Source organism: Osmerus eperlanus, chromosome 4 (assembly GCF_963692335.1).
Source record: "Osmerus eperlanus chromosome 4, fOsmEpe2.1, whole genome shotgun sequence".
Classification (NCBI taxonomy): Eukaryota; Metazoa; Chordata; class Actinopteri; order Osmeriformes; family Osmeridae; genus Osmerus; species Osmerus eperlanus.
In genome coordinates, this window is record NC_085021.1 from 12596057 (window position 1) to 12619800 (window position 23744).

General features: G+C 39.8%; 4 protein-coding genes across 7 annotated transcripts; 1 reads left to right on the forward strand and 3 right to left on the reverse strand.

Moving 5' to 3' along the window:
• Positions 1 to 255: 255 nt before the first annotated feature.
• LOC134018855 (embryonic polyadenylate-binding protein-like) lies at positions 256 to 10506 on the reverse strand. 4 transcript variants are annotated; one of them, XM_062459161.1, is made up of 17 exons: positions 10332 to 10506; positions 9404 to 9600; positions 9039 to 9232; positions 8813 to 8928; positions 8456 to 8542; positions 8005 to 8144; positions 7765 to 7859; positions 7409 to 7546; positions 7187 to 7282; positions 6840 to 7103; positions 6545 to 6632; positions 1840 to 1959; positions 1500 to 1639; positions 1300 to 1381; positions 1063 to 1193; positions 848 to 923; positions 256 to 528 (listed from the first exon to the last, which is right to left on the reverse strand). In XM_062459161.1, the coding sequence occupies exons 2-16, from the start codon at positions 9597 to 9599 to the stop codon at positions 861 to 863; spliced, it is 1950 nt and encodes a 649-aa protein (XP_062315145.1). In that variant the 5' UTR covers position 9600; positions 10332 to 10506; the 3' UTR covers positions 256 to 528; positions 848 to 860. The 4 variants fall into 4 exon arrangements, with proteins under 4 accessions (XP_062315145.1, XP_062315144.1, XP_062315147.1 ...); XM_062459160.1 differs by having other exon boundaries at positions 1300 to 1408; positions 10332 to 10502; XM_062459163.1 differs by lacking the exon at positions 7409 to 7546 and having other exon boundaries at positions 1300 to 1408.
• A 785-nt stretch (positions 10507 to 11291) lies between these two features.
• LOC134018859 (14-3-3 protein beta/alpha-2) lies at positions 11292 to 15036 on the reverse strand. Its single transcript, XM_062459169.1, has 6 exons — positions 14884 to 15036; positions 13473 to 13774; positions 13205 to 13328; positions 12937 to 13100; positions 12588 to 12683; positions 11292 to 12361 (listed from the first exon to the last, which is right to left on the reverse strand). Exons 2-6 carry the CDS (start codon positions 13764 to 13766, stop codon positions 12305 to 12307), a joined length of 735 nt encoding a protein of 244 aa, XP_062315153.1. The 5' UTR covers positions 13767 to 13774; positions 14884 to 15036; the 3' UTR covers positions 11292 to 12304.
• Positions 15037 to 19539: 4503 nt separating this feature from the next.
• On the forward strand, positions 19540 to 21595 carry ognb (osteoglycin, paralog b). Its single transcript, XM_062459170.1, has 6 exons — positions 19540 to 19708; positions 19875 to 19959; positions 20071 to 20235; positions 20376 to 20578; positions 20739 to 20831; positions 20983 to 21595. The coding sequence occupies exons 1-6, from the start codon at positions 19610 to 19612 to the stop codon at positions 21151 to 21153; spliced, it is 816 nt and encodes a 271-aa protein (XP_062315154.1). The 5' UTR covers positions 19540 to 19609; the 3' UTR covers positions 21154 to 21595.
• LOC134018861 (ubiquinol-cytochrome c reductase complex assembly factor 5) lies at positions 21236 to 22571 on the reverse strand. The gene is made up of 2 exons (XM_062459171.1): positions 22278 to 22571; positions 21236 to 21961 (listed from the first exon to the last, which is right to left on the reverse strand). Exons 1-2 carry the CDS (start codon positions 22429 to 22431, stop codon positions 21900 to 21902), a joined length of 216 nt encoding a protein of 71 aa, XP_062315155.1. The 5' UTR covers positions 22432 to 22571; the 3' UTR covers positions 21236 to 21899.
• Between the last annotated feature and the right edge of the window lie 1173 nt (positions 22572 to 23744).

A 23744-nucleotide genomic window follows, 5' to 3' on the forward strand; every position in this document is an offset into this window, starting at 1 on the left:
TTTAACAAATCTCGGTTTTACAAAGGCGTTTGCAGACCTGTCGAGGAGTAAATATTTGCAGTTTATTCTATGATTCAAGGAATGCTTTACTTCAGAATTCTACAACGGCTGTACAGAAATGTATCTAAATAGCAATGTTACTACACCTGTTTACTTTCTTTTTGCTATTTTTTAATTCTTGTGAAATAAAAATACATCTGTTATTAAATCTTAAATGTTTCTGTTGATGTGTATAGAACTACCGTAAAGCAGTATCCAATGTATATTATGATGACCTGATACTACAGGAAAAAGTAATCATTTAGAACAGTGGTTTACTGCACACACTTTATTCTTTTTTTTTTTAACAAAAGAAAAATCTAACAACCCATTGCAAACAGCAGGGTGGTTTCTGTTAAACAAACATTGAATAATTAAATTGTCAAATAATCAAGTGACATTAAACATACACCAATAGTTCTTTTTTGACATTTTCCTATTTTTTTTCCTTTTTCTTCTCCTTCAGAAAATCCTTGCTGTTTTGCAGTCCTAGAATTTAAACAAATAGCCTTAATACAACTGTATATATCTCCCAGTTGTAAAACGGTATGCAATGTATAGCACCAGAAGGACAGGATACCATGGTGTAGTCAGATCTAATCGAATCAAATTTCCAAGAGGATACATAAACAAAATGATGTATTAGCTATACACTCTCTCTCTCTCTCCAGCACCCCCCCCCCACACACACACACACACAAAAAAAAACCTTACTTTGTGATTACATGAAATGTTTCCATGTGTATGTGATCAGTAACTCTGATATGGTGTGGTGCTCTGGTTCTCTGAGGAGGTAGTGGCAGCACACCTGAAGGGGTCCTTTACTTCTTAGGAGAGTGTTCCTTGGCCTGGTGGGCCTGCAGCACAGCCACAGCTTCCTCCACCTTCACACGCACAGAGGGGGGAGAGAGAGTTGGGTAGGAGAGGGGACCGTGATGTAAGAGGTTTGAACTTGGAAAAGACAGTTCATGATTCTCCTCCAGCCACACTTAGCCTGGTTCACCCAGAGGACAGGGGGGATACCTTAGAATTCAGGGACTCAGGGGACTCCAGCATGTGCAACAACTCTGAGTTGTCAATCTCCAGTAACATGCCAGTTATTTTTCCAGCCAATTTTGGATGAAGGGCATGAATTAGAGGGTACAGTCGCTCACCTGTTTTAAAACAAAAACAACAGCTTATCCACCCATTTACAGGTTCTGCAACATCACAAGGTATTTAAGGTACTAATGGCTCAGCAGTGTTACAACAGGAACATACCCAGCAGCTGTTTCTGCTCCATGAGAGGGGCTGAAGCCAGCATGGAGGCTGTGAGAGGCTCCTGGCCCCGGACATGCACTGCCTGCTCCATCACAGGATAGGGCATAACCTTAACACAAAGTACCAAACATTAACATGTAACAGACCCTGCTGGTGTACACATGGAAGCTATTATACATTGCCTCCTTAGGTGAGGTTACCTGTTGCATTGTTATTGGTGTTGGCACAGTGATGACCTGCTGGAGGTTCCTGACCCCAGAGGAGTACTTGTACTGGGTGCCTCTGACCATACCTCCTGACAGGCCTGCACGACCACCCGCTGTCTGGGTGCCAATATTTGCTTAAAATTAGAAAAAAAAGAGACACCTTAAAAACATGCAAGAGAGCAAGTAGTACTTGTACTCTGTGCAATGACAATAAAGTTGACTCTAATCTAAGACAGCAAGGGAGAACACAGAGCAGGAAGTGACAATGGGAATCATGGGAGAGTATGTTACTATATTTGTTGGTAAAACAAGTGGCTTAGAGTATAGATGTTACCCATTCTTTGTGTGTAGTTCATGATGCGTGGTGCCTGGGTGGAGGCCTGGCGGACACCACTGATGGGGGTGGAGGCACGCCGGGGAACAGCAGTCCTCACAAACTGGGCAGAGTAGGGACCTGTTGACACCAATTAACGACACATCCATGAGCCAAAACTATGAGGCCGTATAGGCCTTAATTCATACTTGATCTCACATACACGCCATGACCTCACATATATACCATCATACTCTCACGTATATACCATTATACTCTCACATATACACCATTATACTCTCACATACACGCCATGACCTCACATATATACCATTATACTCTCACATATATACCATTATACTCTCACGTATATACCATTATACTCACATATACACCATTATACTCTCACATATATACCATTATACTCTCACATATATACCATTATACTCTCACATATACACCATTATACTCTCACATATACACCATTATACTCTCACATATACACCATTATACTCTCACATATACATCATTATACTCTCACATATACACCATTATACTCTTGCACATAAACTGGCATACTCTCTTACACACACAAAAATACCGTCTTATATGCACCATCATACTAAAGTATGACAATATATGTAAGAGACAAATAGTATGTGTGAAACAGAATGTTACTATATGCAAGAGAATAACAGGATGTGTAAGAGAGAATACTTATCTATGTGAGAGAGAATACTTGTCTATGTGAGAGAGAATACTTGTCTATGTGAGAGAGAATACTTGTCTATGTGAGAGAGAATACTTGTCTATGTGAGAGAGAATACTTGTCTATGTGAGAGAGAATACTTGTGTATGTAAGAGAGAATACTTGTCTATGTGAGAGAGAATACTTGTCTATATGAGAGAGAATACTTGTCTATGTGAGAGAGTTTGATTGAAACGGGAGGCAGTTTGATTGAAAAGGAAGTAGTACTGAATTCTCAGTTCCTGATTGGCTTACACGTGAAGAAGGATTTGGGGTAGATGTAGCTAACGCCCACCTTCCCTATCAAGACGAGACTGAGTGACATGACAAGATGGATTCATCAGTAACATTTTGCATACTCCAAATCCTAAGGCGTCATTGTCAGAAATGTTGTATCAAGGACGACAGCCATACGCGGGGGCTGTTTCTAACGCTAACGTTGACAATGAAATGCGCCGGCTCTTCAGACCTGGATCAGGTGCATCAAGGAGCGGCAGCAGCACTCTGTCAGGAGCTCGTCTTAATGCCAGCCAAGTGATGGCGCAATCCCAATATCAAACTCCGCAGTATTTCGGTTAAGACCCCTGACAGTGTGCTGCTGCCGCTCCGTGATGCACCTGATCCAGGTCTGAAGAGCCGGCGCATTTCATCGTTAGCGTTAGAAATAGCCACTGTGGATGGCTGTCGTCTTTGATTCCAACATTTCTGACAACTATTCAAGCAAATCCACTAAAAAACTCAAATGTAGAATTCCATAGTTGTTTAGGAAGCTATACCGACCCCCACTACTTGAGTCAAAAGTCCTAGATCAGTTTTTCAATTGATGAAACAAACTATCATTTAAATTAAAGCCAATGCCTGTGTGAATACCGTCCCGTGGCACTGGGGTTTTAACCGTTGACGTCTTTAATTAGCCGAGTGGTCTTTACACCTTTGGCTATTAACCTAAACTTCAATGCCACAAACTGAACTTGATGTCAATCTGTTCACAACATTTTCCAGTTGGGACTTTTAAGATCCTATTTGAGTGTAGGCCCCTATGCCCGATGAGTGCCCGCACCCATTCACTGAAACGAAAGCTTCATGGATCCGACTCGGAATCTGAGTTTAGAGACGCTTGACAAAAAAAATTGTTTGGCGTGTGGTGCGTTTTGGAATTGTTAATGTGATGTGTTCCCATCGTATTTAAGTTTACAAAGAAGAGGTTTGTTTACGCTCCTGTTTCGCCCGCGAGACAAAAATGCTGCCTCCCCCTTCCTCAGTTACGACGCACTAAATTCTAAAAAATATATTTTTTAGATGCTACACATGTTATACATCGTTGGAAAGCTACGATTCTTGTGCTTCCATTGAAATAAACCAATTCAAGATCAAGTCGCAATAGCAAGCAAAGTCAACGTCTTTTTCCGGTGAACATTCCTTCAACAATGCCAAAGAAAAAAGTTGTACTCACCCTAAGTTGTTCAAATAGGTCCAGGTGTGCAAATCATGCCATCAAAACTTGATCTGCGTAAGTCCCAAGGGTTCAAAGTATCTAACCATGTAAAGTAATTCGTCCAAATACAATGTTTTACGTTCATGAATAGCCATTATCCTTTGTTTCATTATGCAAGTTAGCCGACGGAAGAAACAACTTGTTCACATAAAAGTGTTATTTTCTCCGATTTATCAACGGAGTATTTACAAAATGAAGGTCTCAAAATGTCCGTTGAACCCTCCCCTTTTGATTGACACCTTGTTCGACCCAATAGGAGCTTCCATGCCCCGTTGACAGCCCTCTAAAGCCAACTAGGTCTGTGCGTCCTGCCCCCCCCCGCCCCCCCCCCCCCCCCACACTCGTTCTAAACAAATTTCTCGAACTGGCTTCGACTGGCTCTGAAATTAGCTCGTTAGCCTTGTAGCTGACAGCTAGCTGAAAATGCCAATACCTCATTTGTATGCGTCTGTGGAGCCTTCAAAATAACAGTCGATTGCGCAATATGGTTGACAGAATCAGTGTTCTTTGTGCGCCAATCCTTGGAATCAGATAAAGCACTCCAATGTGTTCATGCTTCAGTTTTTGTGTTTCAGTATTACTAATTAGGGATTTAGCTATTATATATGATATTTCTAAGTACCAGAGATGGGCCAGAGATAACAATTATGAAAAATAATACCTTTTTATTTGACCTTGACCTTGGTTACAAAGGGTCATTTTGGAGTCTCCAAAAGACCCTTTTAGAAAATTCCTGGATGTACTCTTATAAAAACATGTGTCAAATATGAATATATTGTGGTATTATGTTTGACTTTTGATTTGAATTGGGTAAGGCTTCAACCTGTGGTCCAATTTAGTCTTCCAGATAATACCTACCACCTCTAGGCCTATTCAGGCCTCTGTTTTCAAAACAAAATCTAGGCGGAAATAGAAATTTTCACTTTCCTTGTGTTCAAGCTTCTATTACTCAACACTAGAAGGACTGACAGGGGTCCTGACAACAGGGGATATAACTTCAGAGTGTCAGCTTTCAAAAGAGATCATTTACATGCATGTACTCCAAATGGTTCAAGAACAGCTTCCAATTTACTTTGGGTATGCTGTTTAGGCGTTTTCAGGCAAATTTAACAGGAACATGAAAAGGTTAATGTGACTGTATACATATCTCACTCGTACTGGCTAATCAGCTAACAGTATACATCCAAAGTCGCTGTCGTGAAACTAGCCTCATTTTCACAAAAGGCTTCGAGGTCAAATTAAAAACCTTTAAAAACGTCTACATTTAGCAAATATTATTGTGCACAAGTATTTTAGTATAGTTAATATGTAATTTAATTCCATAATTTCCCCAGGAATAACTGTAAAAACGTAATTCAGGAACGGGTCTGTCCTCCCTACAATAACGCCGCAGCATTTGGAGTATAAAATGTTAATAAAATGTTATAAATGAGTCCAATGGCTTCATTAAGCCGCCCACTCACTGCCATCTTATCATGTCACTCAGTCTCGTCTTGATAGGGAAGGTGGGCGTTAGCTACATCTACCCCAAATCCTTCTTCATGTGTAAGCCAATCAGGAACTGAGAATTCAGTACTACTTCCTTTTCAATCAAACTGCCTTCCGTTTCAATCAAACTCTCTCACATAGACAAGTATTCTCTCTCATATAGACAAGTATTCTCTCTCACATAGACAAGTATTCTCTCTCACATAGACAAGTATTCTCTCTCACATAGACAAGTATTCTCTCTCACATACACAAGTATTCTCTCTCACATAGACAAGTATTCTCTCTCACATAGACAAGTATTCTCTCTCACATAGACAAGTATTCTCTCTCACATAGACAAGTATTCTCTCTCACATAGACAAGTATTCTCTCTCACATAGACAAGTATTCTCTCTCACATAGACAAGTATTCTCTCTCACATAGATAAGTATTCTCTCTTACACATCCTGTTATTCTCTTGCATATAGTAACATTCTGTTTCACACATACTATTTGTCTCTTACATATATTGTCATACTTTAGTATGATGGTGCATATAAGACGGTATTTTTGTGTGTGTAAGAGAGTATGCCAGTTTATGTGCAAGAGTATAATGGTGTATATGTGAGAGTATATTGGTGTATATGTGAGAGTATAATGGTGTATATGTGAGTGTATAATAGTGTATATGTGAGAGTATAATGGTATGTATGTGAGAGTATAATGGTATATATGTGAGAGTATAATGGTGTATATGTGAGAGAATAATGGTATATATGTGAAAGTATAATGGTATATATGTGAGGTCATGGCGTGTATGTGAGAGTATAATGGTGTATATGTGAGAGTATAATGGTATATACGTGAGAGTATAATGGTATATATGTGAGAGTATAATGGTATATATGTGAGGTCATGGCATGTATGTGAGACCAAGTATGAATTATGGCCTATACGGCCTCTCATACAAAACCAACACACACACACACACAGTAAAAAAGCTGCCACTCACCCTGTGGTCTAGGTGGCTGTGTAGTCCAGCGAGGCGACGTTCTTATGGTGCCCATCTGATTGGGATTGTAGAAAGAACGACTGGGAGGCTGAAGGACACACACAACACTTCAGAGACCAGGATAAAACACTGCCCTCATACAGCTATTCTCTCATATCGATAAACATCTTGAAAATGTCCCGAAATGTTGTCATGACAACAAGTGTACGTAAGGAAAAAGCATTGAGGCTCCTCAAAGTGTCCCCACCTCAGGCTCTTTCTAACCTGGAGCACGATCATGACCCGTCCTGCGTACCTGAGGCACAGCAGACATGTAATACCCTGGCTGCTGGTAGGAGTCGATTACAGGGCCAGGCATGGTCCTGACTGTGGCAAGTCTCTGCATGTACTTGTTGGTGAGGATGGCTTTGCGTTCCTCTTTGCGCTGGGCTAGAGCAACATAAAGTGGCTTGGTGGCAACGATGCGCCCATTCATTTCAGTCACAGCTTTTGTGGCCTCCTCAGGGGACGAGAAGCACACAAAACCGAACCCCTTGCTGTGTCCCGCATCCGTCATCACCTGAAGTAGGCAAGGGAGGCTCAGCATAACACATTGCCTTGTGGATTCTTCACAGACCTCCAAATGCAATTGGTAAGTGTTACCTTTGCGCTAGTAATGGTACCATAAGGGGCAAACTCCTTCCGGAGTTTCTCATCGTTTATTCCATCATCCAGGTTTTTGACATACAGATTAACCCCCTGAAATCAGAGACAGAGGACACAGCATCAACTACGCATGTTTGCATTTTAACTATACCAGGTGTGCTTGTGTGTGTGAATTAATGTATAGGTTGACAAGATCATTTGTGCCCCTTCCCAAGGGACCTGATAGCGTTGGATGCGCTCCTGTTTAATTTGTTCAAACTTGCGCTTGAGCTCCCCCTGGCGTTCAAGCCTTTTCTGAGCACGCCCAACATACAGCACTTTACCATTCAGCTCTTTCCCATTCATTTCCTCAACTGCCTGGAAAAGGCAAAACAAGACACTGGTAAATAGCTAGTCAATCCAATGCTACCCATTTTACACAGCAAGACAAGAAGGTAGCACTTATTAGCTTCAATCGAGGCTAAGAATTACATTTTTGTTTCTTTTTTTTTATAAATAAGAATACAATACTCTATACATGTGATTGTTTCTGAGTACTATCCACTCATCTTCTGTATCATCAGTTTGAACATTACCATTTGAGCATCCTCATGGTTTTCGTAATTTACAAAGCCAAATCCCCGAGAGCGTCCCCTTTCATCCACCATCACCCGTACACTCATGGTCCTGCCTAGGAGAGATCCCAACACTCTTTATACTAGCCACAGACTTCTTCACAGTGGATTGAATCCATGTTCTTGAAATTATATTGAAACCAATGCATTTTTGTCAAAAAAGCAAATGACATAACTTTTTTTCCCCATCAATGATCTCACCAAATTGTGAGAAGACCCCCTTCAGTCTGTCATCTGTGTAGTCCTCGCTGAAGTTCTTGATGTAAACGTTGGTGAACCTCATGGCTTTGGCCCCAAACTCCACCTCACGCTCTTTTCTGGACTTAAAGTGGCCAACAAAACTGAAGCAAGGACGAGAGAAGCAAAAAACTACCCATTAGACAGATCATAACATTTATGTAAGAAGAGTAATTTTAACTGATCAGAAAGTGCATACTCGACAAACCACTCAAAATCACATAGATGCGATGACCTCCATGCCATTACTGTACAATCCCTGACAGTTTGTACCGAGGGCTTACAACATTCTATACTGGTAGTGAACTTACTTCCCCCTGATTATTACCTGGCTTTTCCCAATACCTTCCAAAGAAACACAAACTAAGAGCTTTCTGATTTGTCGGAAGGTTTTGACATTAACATTTCCACTGACCTAAATGGGGACAACTGACAATTTTTCCCCAGGACACAGGCCTTTGGGTCACCAATCCCAGATTCCAACTCACTACCTGTCTCTAGGCTGAATAAAAAAAAGAATTAAACAATTATTTTATCACAGTTTAAATGATAAAATACTGAAGAATACTATACTTCCTACTCGCTTCTTTATACTATACAGAAAGTCAATGACAAAAAGTAGACCACTTGTTAGATACATTGACAACTGAAAAGCATATCAGTCATTCAGCTTTCACTAGCTCTGGCTGTTCCCAATTCAATACTCATTAAGACGGTGCTTCAATGATGACATATTAAAACAATAGAAGTTAAAAGCAGCATCTTCACTCACACTTTTCTGTCATTGAGCAGCATTCCATTCATAGTATCGATGGCACGATTTGCCGCCTCTTGTGTCTCAAAGTGAACAAAGCCGTAGCCCTTGGAGCCATTCTCGTCACACACAACCTATAATTACAAGCTTGTCTAAGAAGGAGCTTAAACAGTCATGCATCAAAAACTTCCCAATGATACCTGACAAGAACACACAGAGTGGTCAGATCTACTTTCAACCTTACCTTACAAGACAGTATATTCCCAAAGGCTGAAAAGGTATCATAAAGGGCTTTGTTGTCAATGGACTCGTCCATGTTCTTGATGAAAATGTTTCCCACGCCAGACTTCCTTAGTCCTGGGTCACGCTGAGACCACATTATCCTGATAGGTCGACCCTTGAGGACCTCATAGTTCATTGTATCCAAAGCACACTCCGCTATAAAATAAATGCAAAAGAATAACAATCAGTGTCAACCTATTTTAGGTTAGGTCTCAAGTTAACAGGGCTTATGTGAAATATTCATAGGATTCAGTGTTCAAATGTTTCAACTTTATATACACCATTTTTTACGTGTTTGTATATGGTACACAGTCAGAAATACTGTACCATCAGCTGGCTGCTGGAAGTTGATATATGCATATCCAAGAGATCTTCGGGTGATGATGTCACGACACACACGAATAGACATAATTGGTCCAGCAGGAGAGAACTTCTGATAGAGCATGGCCTCTGTCACATCAGGGTGCAGGTCCCCTACGTACAGGGAGGCCAGGGGGTATGCTTGTTGCCCACTGCTGTTCATCCTGCTTATGATAAATACAGGGAGTACAAGGTGAAGCTGTGTGACAACACAATGCCACCACACAGAATGAATTGAAGTTCCTTTTTTTTTTACAGCAGCTCTGTAGCTTTGTCGGTCGGTCGACGCAAATTGCATTTGCTGGTAGTTACTGCGAATTCGCGCTTGTTTAGTCTTTGACCTTTGCCCTAATAGCTGAACGGTCTACTTAGCTCACGCTCACTCAAAAATACGTTTTATTTACATTTTCTATAAAAAAAAATTAATTGGTAACAGTTGCCAACAAAGTTATCGACACATGTTCGTTGTCACAGACCTTAACATTTAACGCATCAGCTAGCAAGTGGTGTAGCTAGAATTTGGTTCAGAGCGTGAGGGGGGAGATTCAAGAAAGTAAATTAAACTTGAATAAAGTAGAACACGATCTCGCCGCAATATTTGGTTGGCAAATATTTAATAAAATATTGCAAGTATTAAGGCCTGTAGAAATTGGGGTAGGGGGACAATGTCAGCAATGCCAGTCTTGCAGAAAACATTGTAGCTTAGTAGTAGTAGTAGTAGTAGTCTAGGCTAACTCTAAAACACTTCTGTTCTGACCTTGTTCGTAGCCAGCTAACGCTAGCTAGTTTGTCACGCCAAATCTAGCTAGCAAAAACACGTTATAAAAATTAATAGTTGAAACTAGCAGACTTCACCCGTCGGTTAGCCAGAAGACTGTAGGATCTTGCTACTTACCTTACGGCGGTCGAAACACTACTCGATTTTTTAATAAGCTCTACAAAGTACTCAAACTTTGAAATTGTTTTTGTTTAATTCAATTATTGGCGTGAAGCACCTGACTTTTCACTCCGCAACCATCACCTTTCAATTTGAGCTTTTGTGATGCGTACCAGACCATTACTCCGCAAGGGAAAATAGTTCCAAATTGCGCTGTTTGAATTATATAAATAAGTAGGCTATGCGTTATCCTGAGTGCTTTCGAATGGAGTATCACCAGAACTTTCAATCTTACGTAACATTAAATAACAAATGAAGATGGAGACATATTCTGACTTATCTTAAACGAAACTTTATTTCACTTAATGGTCTTTGACACTTTCCTTATCATTACATGTAAAGTGAAACTATGATGGTTTTAAACGACAGCTACACAAATCTATAATTACACCAATAACCAGTTTCCATTTTATCTGTACTTTTTAGAGCTATTCTAATTTCTCACAACAATTGTGCACTGGGCAATAGACTGTCACAGAAGCAAATTTTAGCCATTAGACTGATCAGTAAAAACAAAGCAAGTTGAGATACCTGATATACAGACAGGCTCTGTTCAACACTCACTAACTGCATTTTTTAATCAAGCATAAAAGATCGACAACGATGATTAAGTTTTTTTTCAGCTTTAGGGGGACATTTTTGCTCAGTCCATAAAAAAAATGGTCAGACTGTGCTCTATAAGTGAAATGTTGTCTCCAGCTATGTGGAATGTATGGTGGTGTGTAGGACTGACACTGAGCTTCTTGCTTCTTGATGGGATGGGATCTCCAATCAGCAACCTTCACAATGATTTGTTGACAGCTACTTATTTTTATTTTTTTTCTAAGGGCATTTTGTATTAACTTGGAGAATCAAACACTGCTATTTTAAATTTACACTAACAAAATGAAGCCATAACAGAAAGCCAGGCACAGAAACTTTGGAGAAAACAACCGCTTTAAGAGGAATATTTTGCAAGCAGGGTTGATACAGTGTGATAAGACATTCTCAATTAACATCGAAAAAAGGTTCAGTTACTTTAGGTTTTACAGAAAGATGATAGTCAATCTTGCAAAATACATGGAACAACATTTAAGCACATACAATTTTCATTGTACTGAATTCAAGCACTTGATCTTGAACAGTGAATTACACCACTAGGACAATAATCCACACTTTAGTTCAAAGAGTACTGCCTTTCAGAAAGCCTAATACAATTCTGGTGGAATGTCTTATGATACAGGGAATCTAACATGGCAAACTAAGGGGTCCCTTAATCAACTTTGAAATAGTGAATTTGTGAACATGATTTAAGAGCAAAATGCCCAGATGTCGGTGTCACAATAGAGCCTGCCTCCTTTCTGTATGAGCCCACAGCAGAATTGCACTGTTAGTTTAATACAGGATTGTACGGTGTCTGAATTTCAAAAGCAATTGTGGAGTGGGGAAGAAAATGCAACACTTAGCATCACAGTGTTTGGTGAAAATTAACTGCCAGTTTAATTACCATACGATAAAACCTGCAAATACCATGACGAATCACACACAAAAATGATTGTTAAAAAAAAAAAGGATGAAAAATGCACAACCAGCTAGGTGGGACAAAGGAATTAAGGAAGGACAATTAGAATTCACAACCACCACCCCCCACACATACATACACAATCATTCACACATCTCCCTCTCACATTCACACAAAGCCAACAAAAACAACAGCAACATGGACTTGCTACTCAATACAACATTATTTCACAAACAAAATGACTGAACCTGCTAACAACTGAACATTACCATGTCGCCTCAGTGACCTGAGAGGGGTAAACTAGTTGGTCAGGAGCAATTCAGGCTGCTTGTCATACAGAAGGGGGAGGGGCTGATGGAGTGGAAGGGGGATGAATATAAGCTGTTTGTGTTTAAGATAAGAGTGTAGGTGGATTAACAGTGCAATTCCATTAGTTTTCCCCTTCTCCGGTCTCTCCCTCATCTCCCTGGTTTTCCGATGTCCACAGCTGTAAAGAGAGTAACATATCACTTGTTACTGATGAGATGACTACCCTAAGTAGTTTGGTTGAGTAGTATGTAGACTGCGTTTTAGTAAATTGGTTCCCATGAGCTGTCACCAGCACCCTTTACCTATATCACCAGAACTTCCTGCTACCTCAATAAATGTTTGAAATTCCCTGTTTGGGTGGAGTTTCACATGCCTTCAAACAAAAGGGCACAAACATAACTTACAGTCAGGTTGTCCCTTAGTAGTTGCATGATCAATGTGCTGTCTTTGTAGGAGTCCTCATTTAAGGTATCGAGCTCAGCAATGGCTTCATCAAATGCCTGAGAAGAGAGGTAAGAATACAATCTATGAATCAACTCGTGATAAGCAGTCTGCAAATGCACTGGCAGCATTTTATAAATTGTTATTTACCAACAAATACATTCAAAATGTGCACTCTAGTAGATTTCCAAAAGATAAAGCAAGTCACATTGGCTCTGCATTCTTTAAACGAAACTGTATGTGATATTGATTCTCAGGGGGAAAGATGAAGAGGCATGACTTGGCATTTTAAGAAGCTAAATCAGCACTCACCGTCTTGGCCAGAGTGCAGGCCTTCTCAGGATTGTTCAGGATTTCATAGTAGAATACGGAGAAGTTGAGGGCCAGGCCGAGCCTAATGGGGTGTGTTGGCTGCATGTCCTTCTTGCTGATGTCAAAAGCATCCTGATATGCCTGCTGAGAGTTGTCCATCGTGGCTGTAGAAAGAGACACGCAATCAGACAATGCAGTGATGTCATTCATTCTGCACATTGAGTATGAGGGCAAGTACAACATGTTCTAAAATAGCATCTTCACTTACTCTTCTTGGCATCCCCAGATGCTACCTCAGAGAGGTATCTGTAATAATCGCCTTTCATTTTCAGGTAGAACACCCTGCTTTCAGCTGCAACTGCATTGACAATGAGGAACTTATCAAGAAGTACCTGAAAAACAAACATTAAAATTATATTTATAAGAAAAATTACCCATTCATAGATCAATATTTAGTACCGAAATTCACGAAGCTAGACCGACACTTCTGTCAAGATCACTGATGAACTGCATCTTAACAAATCTGAAACTCTTACCAGCACATCATTGCAGATGTCCTGCAGCTCAGTCTCAATCTTCTCGCGATACTCTCTGGCCATTTGCTGCTTCTTCTCATTTCCCTCAGTCTTCTGCTCAATGCTGGAGATGACACGCCAGGAGGAGCGGCGAGCTCCCACCACGTTCTTGTAGGCCACAGACAGCAGGTTGCGCTCCTCATTGGAGAGCTCCCCACCCTGCTCCGTCACCAACTTCATGGCAGCAGCCATGTCGTCATAGCGCTCAGCCTGCTCAGCAAGCTTGGCCTTCTGTACCAGGTCGTTCTTGTCCATTCTTTCGTCTAAAAAGAAGAGATGGTTAGGAGCATGTCCTAGTTCTCGATTTGTCTTGTCTGACCTCTTCAACCTAAATACATCCAACTGCCTAATGCCTTCCAATGATTTTCAGATTATTAATTACACTCATTGAGACCAGTAAGACTCAGATTGGACATATACCTCACTCATTGAGGTATACACTCCCCTCTGAACATGTTTTCGATCTTGTGGTTTCTATATAGTACAACATTTCATAATGATATTGTTGGTATTTTCATTGGTGTTTTCTATAAGAAATATTGTAATAACATAAGCTTGTTAGCTAGCCTATATTTCCTTGTGTTTTAATGGTTCCCTATAGATATATACATTTTGACGGAACTAAAGCCAATGGATTGGCTTTAGTTTGCTTGCTAGCGGCCCAACCCCAATTGTAATCACCATAAAATCACACGCACTATTTTGATCTAGCAGCAAGCATTTTTTTATTAAGATTAAATACTATCCTGTGCTAACGGCATTAACAACTAATGTTACGGTCACGACAAAATGAAATAACGAGACCTATCTAGTTATCTAGTCTAACTAAATTGCTAACGTGAGACGAGGCGGGTCAAAATAAGACATCGGCAATCCGCAGCGGCCTGTGCTCTCAGAGCCTGCTACCTAGCGAGCTGGATAGCTAGCGAGCTGGATAGCTAGCTAGTGCCAATGGAGCTGTCAAAATGCTCTACCTAGCACTACCTAACACTCGCAGAAAATATTATGTCCGTCGGTTAGTTATACAGAGGCTAATAACATCTTGTCCGGTGACAAATATAATCAACTGCATTTCTTAGATGGCGTTGTAACCCTGTTCATATACATTTTTCAACAATGAAATCATTTCCTTTCGATTGCTTACATGGCCTACGTTAGCTAGCACGCTAGAACAAAGTGTCATGAGCTTAGCAGCCTAGCAAGTCCTTGTTCAGCCTTCACGAAAAGCGCTGTCTGATTAGCGACCTAGCTCGCATGATGGCTCGCGAATATAATTACGTCTAATATGGGTACATTACGTAAATTTAAAATGGGCACTTAACATTTACATTGTTACAATACTCTGCCCAGAGTATTATATGTTAAAACTTACAGTATTAGGACTTTAATTCCAGCTTTTTTTCTATGGACGATGCAACCTCCGTCCTCCGTCTCGCTCCTCGTATCGTTCAGGGCAGTACCACTTCCGCTACATTGGCACTTCTGTTTCCTCTAACAGTAGCTGGCCAAAACATGTCTCCCAAGCCTGTGAATATTTGATTTTGTGCATGTCAAAATATACACTTGTTGTTATATTGTTATATAATGACGGTATAATGTGTAATAAAAGACCAATAAAATCTGAATTATCTATATATTAAAAGGGGACTCCGTAAGTAAGATATGGGAACTTACAGAGCACATCGATCACATTTCCAAAATGTTGCAATCTATCAATCATTTGTTAAGGATTTTACGCTAAATATTACTTAAATAATGTGTATGCACCCAACCATCTCACTGATTGGTACGGAAGCATATCGCATTCATAAAAAAATAAAATAAACAATTCTAACTGTATATCACGGAATTACCCATAAATATCACAGAATTAGCCTACGTAGGCCTATTACGGAATTGCGAGAAAATATCAGAATTATGAGAAAATAGTGAACATTGTTTTCCAGTCAGATGAGAGGCTATTGTGGAGTGCACATCGAGACAACTTGACGTCTTAACGCTGCGTAAAGTCGGGATTTTCTGACGGACAGCACACTCTGACCTACAAACATGGCATTAATGCATAAAATGTTGATAGTATGATTCCTGAAATAAACTGAAACCATTGAATTTGTATCAGCGGTGCAGTTGAATGTTTTTCATATGGCTTTACGTGTAGACACTACAGTCAGTGACAATGTTTTTTGGAATGTACTTTAAATGTCTTTACGTAATGTAAAAAAACTGGTGTTGGCACTGCCCATGGTTTACTTGGGTATGCGTAACAGCACCTGTCGAAAGACAATAAAACAAGGATTTCCTGCTTTTTATTACATGTGTAAGAAATATAAATACAACACAAGTCTATTGTATGCGCCACACTGATAGTTGGGCATACGTTGATATCATGCATTGATAATGCATAATATCTCATAACTCAGTTGTCTGCATTATGATTTGTAAACATTGGCTTGGACATTAAGGACACAAGTAAACATACTTGAACATTTCGTCTGAAGAGAAAAAAAAAAATCAGTTGCTTTGTGCATTATCAGGGACATCCTGTATTGTGCAAGAAGTGCATGAAGCACAGGCACCTTGCGGTTGCATGCCAGGAGGTTGTCTGTTGGAGATTGGGCACATATTCGCAGAGTGCCCTAATGGGAGGGCTTGCAACCTGTGTGGCGAGTTCTCCCACCTGTTCAGAGACTGTCCTCAGTCCTTTGCCAACAAGCCCCGGGAGGCTAGGGCGCCGGTGGAGCCTGTAGTGGTGGTGAAGGAGGCAGAAAAGGAGGGAGAGAGTAGAGGAGGAGGAAGTGGCGGAGAAGGTTGGGGAGAAAGAGAAAGATGGCCAGGTGGTTGAAGATCCTGTTTTTAACATTTTAACACAGGTGGCCAAGCACGAGAGGCAGCTGGTGGAAATGGAAAAAGAGCAGGAAGAGAGTGTGAAGTGGACAGAGTACTGCAACCACACTTTTGTTTTGACTAAGAATATTTGTACACCTTCTTATCTATTGTAAACATTTCAAATTTCAAGTCAAACTTCAGGGAATTCACTATCAGAGTGCACAAGGTGCCCTAGTGACCACTTTCCCCTCTCTCTGGGACATCATGACGGTACACCAGCACTCAAAACCAGAATCCTAGCAAAGGCTTGGAAGTCCTTCACCAGGTCCATTAGGGTGCTGGCCACCAGAGCCATCAGCTGGTGGTTAGGACAGTAGAATCAGGGGCCAAACAAGTAACTTTTAAGATGAAGCATACCCGTAGACTATTGAGCCAGACATGTAAGGTGTATTAGTTTGTGGTGCAGTGCATGTACCTTAATGTTGGGGATGACACTGAAGAAGTGGAAGATGATCAGCAGAGGCAGCAGGCCTTCATGGGATGGGTTCCTGTCACACACACCACCACACATGTGCAAACACACATACATGGTACACACACAGACACACATACACTGTTAAATAACATAATATTGCTCTACAGAATATGTGCCATTTTTCCTGAGCTTTCAGTGTCTTGACACATTGCTTTGTACCGTATGTTGGAGTGTTTTTCACCCAAACCACCACTAGAGGTCAAAGGTGCACTATTGCACTGAACTCACTGAACGTAGCATTGCTTCCAGAAGAAAAGGTGAATGTGCCAACTAAGTTGATTTTGATGGTGTAAACTTGCAGCTCTTTAAGACTTTCCACCTTTGTCTCTTATTGTATAAGACCAAAGCTATCAGGATTGTAGATCCCATTAGTAACTGTAAAGACTTGATTTCTCTGAGCCTTTCTCTTGGTTCTCTTTTTAATGCCATGCCTGCTATATGTCTGGCCTAATTCATTTGGGTTGTGTCCATATACAAGGTCTTTAGTGGGAGTCAACCTCCAAATGTATGCTAGGTGAGGAACTGGTCAACAAGGCATACACAGAACACTCTGTTTCGACAATAAAGCGTTGGGGTTTTCCACTACACAGATAGTAAACAAGCTGTCAATTTGATTTAAAAATTAATCAGTGCATTTAAATACATTATCAGCCATTCGCTGAGTGGAACTAAAAGAAACTCAGTGATACAAAGCTATTGGGACTGTGGTCACTACTTTAAACAACTTATTGTGCTACTGTGCTTGAATTTTCTTTGGGACTGATAAAGTGAATTTTATTGAAAATAGTAACATGTGTAATTAAAGAACTGTATATAAAGCTCAAGGTGTGCTTGAGGTCACAGAATGGATGACACAAGCATTTAACAGGTTATTATGGTGTTTTATTGTGAATTACTATGAATAAAGAATTGTTTGTCAAACATCATAATACTATGGTCACTAACAATCAAGAACAGATACTGACAAACACACTGAGTACGAATTTGTGGATTGCATTAAAACTTCTCAGTAGTTCAACTGTAAATCTGAAGATTGGCAAGGCAAAATATCAAGTGTGGTCTTAACCTAGTTCATATCAATAAGTGCACACAATAAGTTAGTTAATTATAACGAATACAATCTCAGGATAAAAAATGCAACAATTTCAAAGCTTCAGATAAAACCCTGAGAAAAACAGTGACAACATCAAGCTGCTAGAAATGTCAGAATATTCCAAAAAGGAAAATTGTCATTGTACAAAATAATTGACCACATAACAACTCAAAAATGGTTAGTGATTGCAATGTCAATCTATGACAAAACTACTTTTTGGAGGGATAATTTATTGTTTTGATTCACATTCACATTTATTGTGTGATCAGGATATGGACTCAAAAGGTACAAATATCTCACATCTATTAGTTTTTCCATTGATAGTTTTTTCCAACAGGAATTGTGTAACTGTAAAAATAATAGGAGTCAGATACAAATAGACCTCTAAAGTCCATCAAAACCAGACGTCCTCTCCAAGGAACCAAATATCCCTAAACTGAAATACATGGCAAGGTTCAGAGCAGAACCTTTCTGGGAAATACATTATGGAAATGTAATTTGTTACTTACATAACGTTTGAAGGCAAATTCCATGTGTTTTCCTTTTACCATCTTATCTAGTATCTCAAGTAGTACATGCACTCTCTACTCTGTGGTGGGATGTGCTATTGTATGCTTTGACCACATGGTAAACTTGTAATGCACTTTTATTATGTGAGTCTAAAAAAACAGTACTGTACAAAAGTCTGCAAAAGGCACCCAAGAGTCTTGACATGAATATTGTGTATATATTTCTGCAGCAGTATAAAAGTATACAGTTGACAACATTATTTGTAGTTTATTCCTAGTAGTTTCATTATTAAAACATTTTTGCTTTGCTTTTGATTCATTTTGTGTTAATGCCTAGGGCATTTCACAGTACTGTAGGTCAGTAGTTAAACCAAGACAACCAACTTCATAAAATACTATAGATTATATAGTAAAAGAGAGATTCTGTTTCAACAAAAAACCTTTAATTTTCAATAACATCCATTAGAAGTAGGTAGATGAGGAGTTAGGAGGTGTTTTGATTCCTAAAAGGGAGGACTTGGTTAGAAGAAAGCTTTCCCTTGTTAAATGCTGTTTTTGGCAATAGTTCACTTCACAAAAAATAATTTGGTCCAAAATTCCAGTAATCATATCCCACTGCTCCATGCCTTAAGGTTCACATTCACTTCACTGTCCTACTTGTCAGATAAACAGTTCCAAAAGCCACATTTTCCATGGAACATTTTCCATCTATTCCTGAAACACACACAATGTGTGTTCTTACAAAAGGGTAAAATGTCCTCTGTTCACTTAATTTGAACTTTTATTTACAATTATTTGCTTTCACATGGAGATTATGTTCTAAGACTAGTGATAGATTCTAAAATCAAAGTTTTATATTTTCTATCTAATTCTGTTTTTGTATGTTCAAAATAGAAAAGTACTGAGAGGCATTGAGATTCTGTACTCAGAGTATAATTTACAACACTGCTAAACTTCCAAATCTTCTGACTACAGTGAGAGCAAGCATTGGGTTAACTTTAGTTTCCAAGTCTTATTCAATAGGCCACTGACAGTCTCTAATAAAAACTGTATGGAAAATGATTCTCCTACTCACAAGCTTTTAAAATCCCAGCCCACCAGACAGTGCTGTACTTCTCCCGTCCCAGTCAGAAACATGATGGACCACAGGACTTTGTTTATCTCCATCATTTTGCTTCCATGGATGCTCTCTTCAGCTGCAAAGAACAGATTTCTTGAAGTTAAGAAACCTAAGGTAAAATATGCTTGTGATTTAAGTTAAGAATCTCTCTTTATTGAAACAAAACACTCTCTTTAAATACAACATCGCTTATATTGTGGGTTTGTAGGGATTGCTTTTTTATGTAAAAATTATGTCCCATTTGGTGATTTAGAATGTTTCCTTTTCTACAAATCAACAGAATGAGATTGTGACGATATCAGACTATGATACTCTGGGAGATTCCGACACAAGTCCAGTAGCAGGAGCTTCAACAGATGACAGTGGTAATTAATAAATACATGTATCATCATCTGCATCATCACACACAGTATAGGAGAAAAGTATTGTGATATATGGTTTTGGGATGCATTCATAGAAGAAAATGTTGTTTCCAGAGCTTCCCACATGCCTCCTGTGTGTTTGTCTGACTGGATCTGTGTACTGTGAGGAGGTCTCCCCTGAGATGACTGCAGTTCCAGCACTGCCCAAGGAAACTGCCTATCTCTATGCACGCTACAACAAAATAACCAAAATAACCAATAAAGACTTTGCCGACGTTGGTAAATGAAATTCCGTGTTATACAGAATAGAATAGTCTGTCTGTTCTTTTTCATTTCCAGGACAATATGACTTTAAAACATATGCATTACTCAACTGAATTTAGGATAATTTCACTTATTGTCATTTGAACATTTTACAGCTACTCTGAGAAGAATTGATCTTACTGGAAACCTCATCTCTGAGATAGAAGATGGGGCATTTGCTAAACTGACCCTTCTGGAGGAGCTCACTCTTGCAGAGAATAGACTGGCCAAGCTACCCATGTTACCTGCCAAACTCATTTCATTCAATGCCAATTTCAACCGTCTTAAAACCAAGGGTGTAAAATCAACTGCTTTTAAGGTAAGCCAGAAATAAGTCCCAACTTCTGGAATTAAACTCTGAATGCAGTAACTTTTAACAGGCTGGGTGATGGCTGCCTTGCAATTTTAGTGATGTTTCGATGCCAACATTGTGTACCTTAAATAACCTGAGGATCTTTAAATCTGTGAAACTGTTACAGAAACTTGACAAACTGTCGTATCTTTACCTTGGGAACAATGAACTGGAGGCAATCCCACCACTACCAGAGAGTCTTCGCATCGTGCACCTATATGTGTGTTGACAATCCTTCTGATTCCATTACAATAACATATTTTGGTAGCATGACACATTTGTTCTGATTACATCAACTGTTCTGCAGAGGATAATATCTTATTTATATATATTTTAAAGAATTTTATTTTTCTTCTTGGTCTTTTCTACAGAGAAACAACATTGCTACCATATCAGATCAGACTTTCTGCAAAACAAATGACACTCATTACATCAGAGCCAACATGGAAGAGGTGCGACTCGACGGCAATCCACTGTTGCTGGCTGAGCATCCAAAGAGCTTCGTTTGTCTCAGGGCTCTGCCAATCGGAAATTACCACTGACATGACCATATAGGAGAAACCTGCTCCAATTTAAGGTTTCAGAGGAGGAGATGCACTGTAGAGGAAGGTCATGATTCATTCGAATGATTTAAACAATCTCTTTTTATTAAGCATACTTCAGAAAACACCTTGTTCTTTAATGAGTGAAGGTTGATCAGTTGAATAATAATCTATATATATTGCTGTTCTATTGTTATGTTGAACTTGGCAATATATTTTCATGTTAAACGCCATTTTAGTTTTTGTTTCATTTGTCAAGGCATGTGAGTATTGCACTAGGTCCTATAATGTATTATTAATTGGCAAGTAATATGTACATAAAGTGTGAAACATTACAAAATGCAACATTTCTTTATAGGTTTACAGTAGCCTTCAAACCACAGCTCCATAAGTCCATTACTACTTTTGATTTTTCTTAAATACAAATACACTTTTGTCACAATGGCTCACTAAAATGCATTCTCAGATACAATACAGCATGTAGACAAATGACAAACTGTGAAGCAGTGTTTTAGGCACCTTCACACTGGGTGTGGGGTCACAATTTAGGATCCACACAGTTGAGTAATTGATCAACAAGACAATAACCTTTGGGGTTTGGATTCCATACCACACTTCTCTCAGTCTCACAATGATTTCTCAAAGTCAGTCTAAGCAATCCAGTTACTTGCATTGAGACGCTTAAAGGACTGCAGGGTCTCGTTTTCCACCGATAGATCACTTGGCTGCTGATTCGGCAAGAAGTATCAATCGTGCTTAATCTTCGCCTCATATTGTCTCTCTGATTGTTTTCTTCTGTAAACGTCATCTGAAAAATCAAATGAAGAAAAGTATGTTATAAAATCCAAGGTCATATAAAGTGGATGGACACAATAAGGAGAGCAGTGGTCAGCTCCATTTGAGGATGGACAAGTACACAAACTACAATACATGGACATAGGTATAGCAAACGTTAGTTGCCAGTGTGGTAATGCGAACAGTTTTAAAGTTTAAAGCCACATTTCAGGTGTCCAATACTTTTCCTGGTTGCTTTGACATATTCAAGGGTGCTGTCATTTCACTCGGTGTCTGATTAGTTTACACCACAGGTTGCATAAGGTATTGTGCAGCGGTATGTTACTTACAGAAGGTTTCCTTCCCAATCCTGACGTTAATCATGATCCATTCCATCCCACCTCCAACACAAAAAAACAACGGCAAGAATCTGTACATCCCAAAGCGACGTTTGCCTGGGACAAGACTCAGGAAATATTTTAAATTTTGGCTTTTCTGAAACATGTCTAACTCGACTGATTAACACACTCAATAGTCACAAATAATAAAGTTGATAATTAATGGTCTCAAATGCCATGTGTATTTTGCTTGTCCTTTGGTTTACAATCTAACTGCTACAGTAGCATCCGTTTGCAGTAAGTGACATAAGAAGGTTCTCTCGTTTTAGACGTCAATGTACGGGTGGAGCAATCGTTCACATCGACTAAAGCACAATTAACAAATTGAAAACCAAGAAGTATAGAATTATGTTGCTTTCTAAATATGACATACTTTAGGTTCATAACATTTCAATATAATTCGTATGAATGTTAAGATTATTATACACTCACTGGCCTCTGTGGAATGCCGGCAGGCCGGCAACATCACGGAGAGACCACGGCGTATAAAACTATGTATGTCATTGAAAACATCAACGTAATATCCTGGAATGGTTTTATTGGCTCGGACCGTTTGAGTCCAATGTTTGATGGTTCGTGACACCGCCCAGTGATGACAATAGGTGTGTTCGACTTCATGCAGCACCGGCGGCGCCGACAGCCGGCTGCAGCTGGCTGCCTTGAAGTTGAGAATGCCATTGGCTGCTTCAAGTCAGCCGGGCTGCAGGCGGCTGCAGGCGACGCCGGCGCTGCATGAAGTCGAACGCACCTAATAGGTGTGTTTGACTTCACGCAGCCGACTTGAAGCAGTAAATGCCATTGGCTGCTTCAAGTCAGCCGGCTGCAGACGGCTGTCGGCGCCGCCGCCGCTGCGTGAAGTCGAATAGACATAATGTAGCGTGTTCGGTTCTAGATTTAACAACCCTTCAGAGTAGTCTGGCAATGTTTCTTTCAAACAGTAACTTGCAAAAATTGTTGCTACTTTTTAAACTTGTGAAAAGTGACTCAAACGTTAAAATTCACGAATTTTCCTAATAAGTTACACGAAAAAAAGTGTGCCTGGCTCCAAAAGTGCATTGTGATTGACGTCATTAGCAGGCGCTGAACTCCGGACAATTCGAATCGAATGATAGATCCTATTTTTGAAATATAAATTGTATGTCGTCTACATAGGGCACATGCACAGCCCTTTACATTTCAACCTGGGATTAATGTTGACCTCACAAGTTAGGACTTCCATTCAGTTAGGAAGACTAAAACTATGAAGTGCAAATTAAAGAGTAGCACGTTTTAACCCTTGTGTTATCTTCGGGTCATTCTGACCCATCAGTCATTGTGACCCACCGTCGTATTGCGACAACTTTACCGCATACCAAAACAAAGTGAATCATTTTCTTTTAACCGTTGGGCTGTCTCAGACCCCCCACATTGCGATGGTTA